This window comes from Athene noctua, chromosome 29 (genome assembly GCF_965140245.1).
Source record: "Athene noctua chromosome 29, bAthNoc1.hap1.1, whole genome shotgun sequence".
Classification (NCBI taxonomy): Eukaryota; Metazoa; Chordata; class Aves; order Strigiformes; family Strigidae; genus Athene; species Athene noctua.
In genome coordinates, this window is record NC_134065.1 from 3107323 (window position 1) to 3110053 (window position 2731).

Consider the following 2731-nt stretch of genomic DNA (forward strand, 5'->3'; position numbering starts at 1 on the left):
ATGGCGGGCTGATTAAGTTCAAGATTCTGGTAATCTGTTAGCAGAAGGATCTGCGTGTGGCTGGGATTTACGGAGCACGAAGTGCTGAGAAGGAAGGAAGTTCATTATTTCTAGAGAATGTCAGCAAATGTCGTTGGGCTGTACACGGGTCCTTCTGGATGGGGGAAATTCTCATGAGGACAGAGGCCACCGTTGAGAAACCGGCATGTTGTTTCTTGCAGGGTCACTGCTCAAAGATGTGCTCCAGACAGACATCCGGAGGCTGCCATGAAACATCCTCCCAGTCCAGTGGATGCCACAGTGGGGGCTCCTGCTGCCACGGGGGCAGCTCCTCCGGCTACCAGGAACAGGGCTCCTCCTCCTGGGGGGGCTCAGGCTCAGGCAGCTGCGGCGGGGGCAGTGGGGGCTCTGGCAAGATCATCATCAGCTCTGGCGGTGGAGGAGGCGGCTCCTGCTGCAGTGGGGGCTCCTCAGGCTACGGCATGGGAGGAGGATCCAGCGGGGGCAGTGGGGGATCCGGCCACAAGATCATCATTAGCTCTGGCGGTGGAGGAGGTGGCTCATCTGGATGCTGCGGTGGGGGATCCAGTGGTGGGTCTTCAGGATCAAAGAGCATCATTGGAGGTGGAGGCAGTGGAGGCTCCTCTGGATGGTGCTGTGGAGGGTCCTCAGGCATGGGAGGGGGATCCAGTGGTGGGTCTTCAGGATCAAAGAGCATCATCGGAGGTGGAGGGAGTGGAGGTTCCTCTGGATGGTGCAGTGGAGGGTCCTCAGGCATGGGAGGAGGATCCAGTGGCGGGTCTTCAGGATCAAAGAGTATAATCGGAGGTGGAGGCAGTGGAGGATCCTCTGGGTGGTGCAGTGGAGGGTCCTCAGGCATGGGAGGGGGATCCAGTGGTGGGTCTTCAGGATCAAAGAGCATCATTGGAGGTGGAAGTAGTGGAGGATCCTCTGGATGGTGCTGTGGAGGATCCTCAGGCATGGGAGGGGGATCCAGTGGTGGGTCTTCAGGAACCAAGGTCATAATTGGAGGTGGAGGCAGTGGAGGTTCCTCCGGATGGTGCAGTGGAGGGTCCTCAGGCATGGGAGGAGGATCCAGTGGCGGGTCTTCAGGATCAAAGAGTATAATCGGAGGTGGAGGCAGTGGAGGATCCTCTGGATGGTGCAGTGGAGGGTCCTCAGGCATGGGAGGGGGATCCAGTGGTGGGTCTTCAGGATCCAAGGTCATAATTGGAGGTGGAAGTAGTGGAGGATCCTCTGGATGGTGCTGTGGAGGATCCTCAGGCATGGGAGGGGGATCCAGTGGTGGGTCTTCAGGATCAAAGAGTATAATCGGAGGTGGAGGCAGTGGAGGTTCCTCTGGATGGTGCAGTGGAGGGTCCTCAGGCATGGGAGGGGGATCCAGTGGCGGGTCTTCAGGATCAAAGAGCATCATTGGAGGTGGAAGTAGTGGAGGATCCTCTGGATGGTGCTGTGGAGGATCCTCAGGCATGGGAGGGGGATCCAGTGGTGGGTCTTCAGGATCAAAGAGTATAATTGGAGGTGGAGGCAGTGGAGGTTCCTCTGGATGGTGCAGTGGAGGGTCCTCAGGCATGGGAGGAGGATCCAGTGGCGGGTCTTCAGGATCAAAGAGTATAATCGGAGGTGGAGGCAGTGGAGGATCCTCTGGATGGTGCAGTGGAGGGTCCTCAGGCATGGGAGGGGGATCCAGTGGTGGGTCTTCAGGATCAAAGAGTATAATCGGAGGTGGAGGCAGTGGAGGTTCCTCTGGATGGTGCAGTGGAGGGTCCTCAGGCATGGGAGGGGGATCCAGTGGTGGGTCTTCAGGAACCAAGGTCATAATTGGAGGTGGAAGTAGTGGAGGTTCCTCTGGGTGGTGCAGTGGAGGGTCCTCAGGCATGGGAGGGGGATCCGGTGGTGGGTCTTCAGGATCAAAGAGTATAATCGGAGGTGGAGGCAGTGGAGGTTCCTCTGGATGGTGCAGTGGAGGGTCCTCAGGCATGGGAGGGGGATCCAGTGATGGGTCTTCAGGAACCAAGGTCATAATTGGAGGTGGAAGTAGTGGAGGTTCCTCTGGGTGGTGCACTGGGGGCTCCTCAGGCTACGGCATGGGAGGAGGATCCAGCGGGGGCAGTGGGGGATCCGGCCACAAGATCATCATCAGCTCCGGCGGTGGAGGAGGTGGCTCATCTGGATGCTGCGGTGGGGGATCCAGTGGGGGATCCAGTGGGGGGTCCTCAGGTGGAAAGATCATCATTGGTGGTGGAGGTAGCGGGGGGTCCTCTGGCTGCTGCAGTGGAGGATCCAGCGGTGGCAGTGGCGGTTCCTCGGGCCACTCAATCATCATCAGCTCCGGGGGTGGCAGTGGAGGCTCCTACCAGTCCACACAGCAGAAACGCCCCATTGTCATCCCCCACATCACATCCCACCAGACCAAGCAGACCTGCCACTGGCCCCCCAGCCACCAGAAGTAAGAGCCACAGGCAGCCTTGGCCCTCAGCAACAACAACCCTGCCTCCGTACCACAAGTTTACCTGTTTCCTCCCAGCACATCCTCTTCCCTTGTCTTCCCTTAACGCAGCTTTCCTGTGCTGTGAACTGCTGGGTGGCTCGTTCTCACCCTTCAATATGAAGGGAAATAAAGATAAATGTGTACAAAAAACCTGGTTTTTCAAGGTTGCTTTTATCCTTTGTCAGTCCCCTCTTTACTTTCAAAAAGTGATGAATTACA

General features: G+C 57.8%; 1 protein-coding gene across 1 annotated transcript; it reads left to right on the plus strand.

Annotated features, from left to right (window-relative positions):
* The first annotated feature begins 236 nt into the window (after nt 1-236).
* LOC141971568 (uncharacterized) lies at nt 237-2474 on the plus strand. The gene is made up of 5 exons (XM_074928990.1): nt 237-351; nt 445-963; nt 1039-1347; nt 1549-1653; nt 1957-2474. Exons 1-5 carry the CDS (start codon nt 237-239, stop codon nt 2472-2474), a joined length of 1566 nt encoding a protein of 521 aa, XP_074785091.1.
* Nucleotides 2475-2731: the final 257 nt, after the last annotated feature.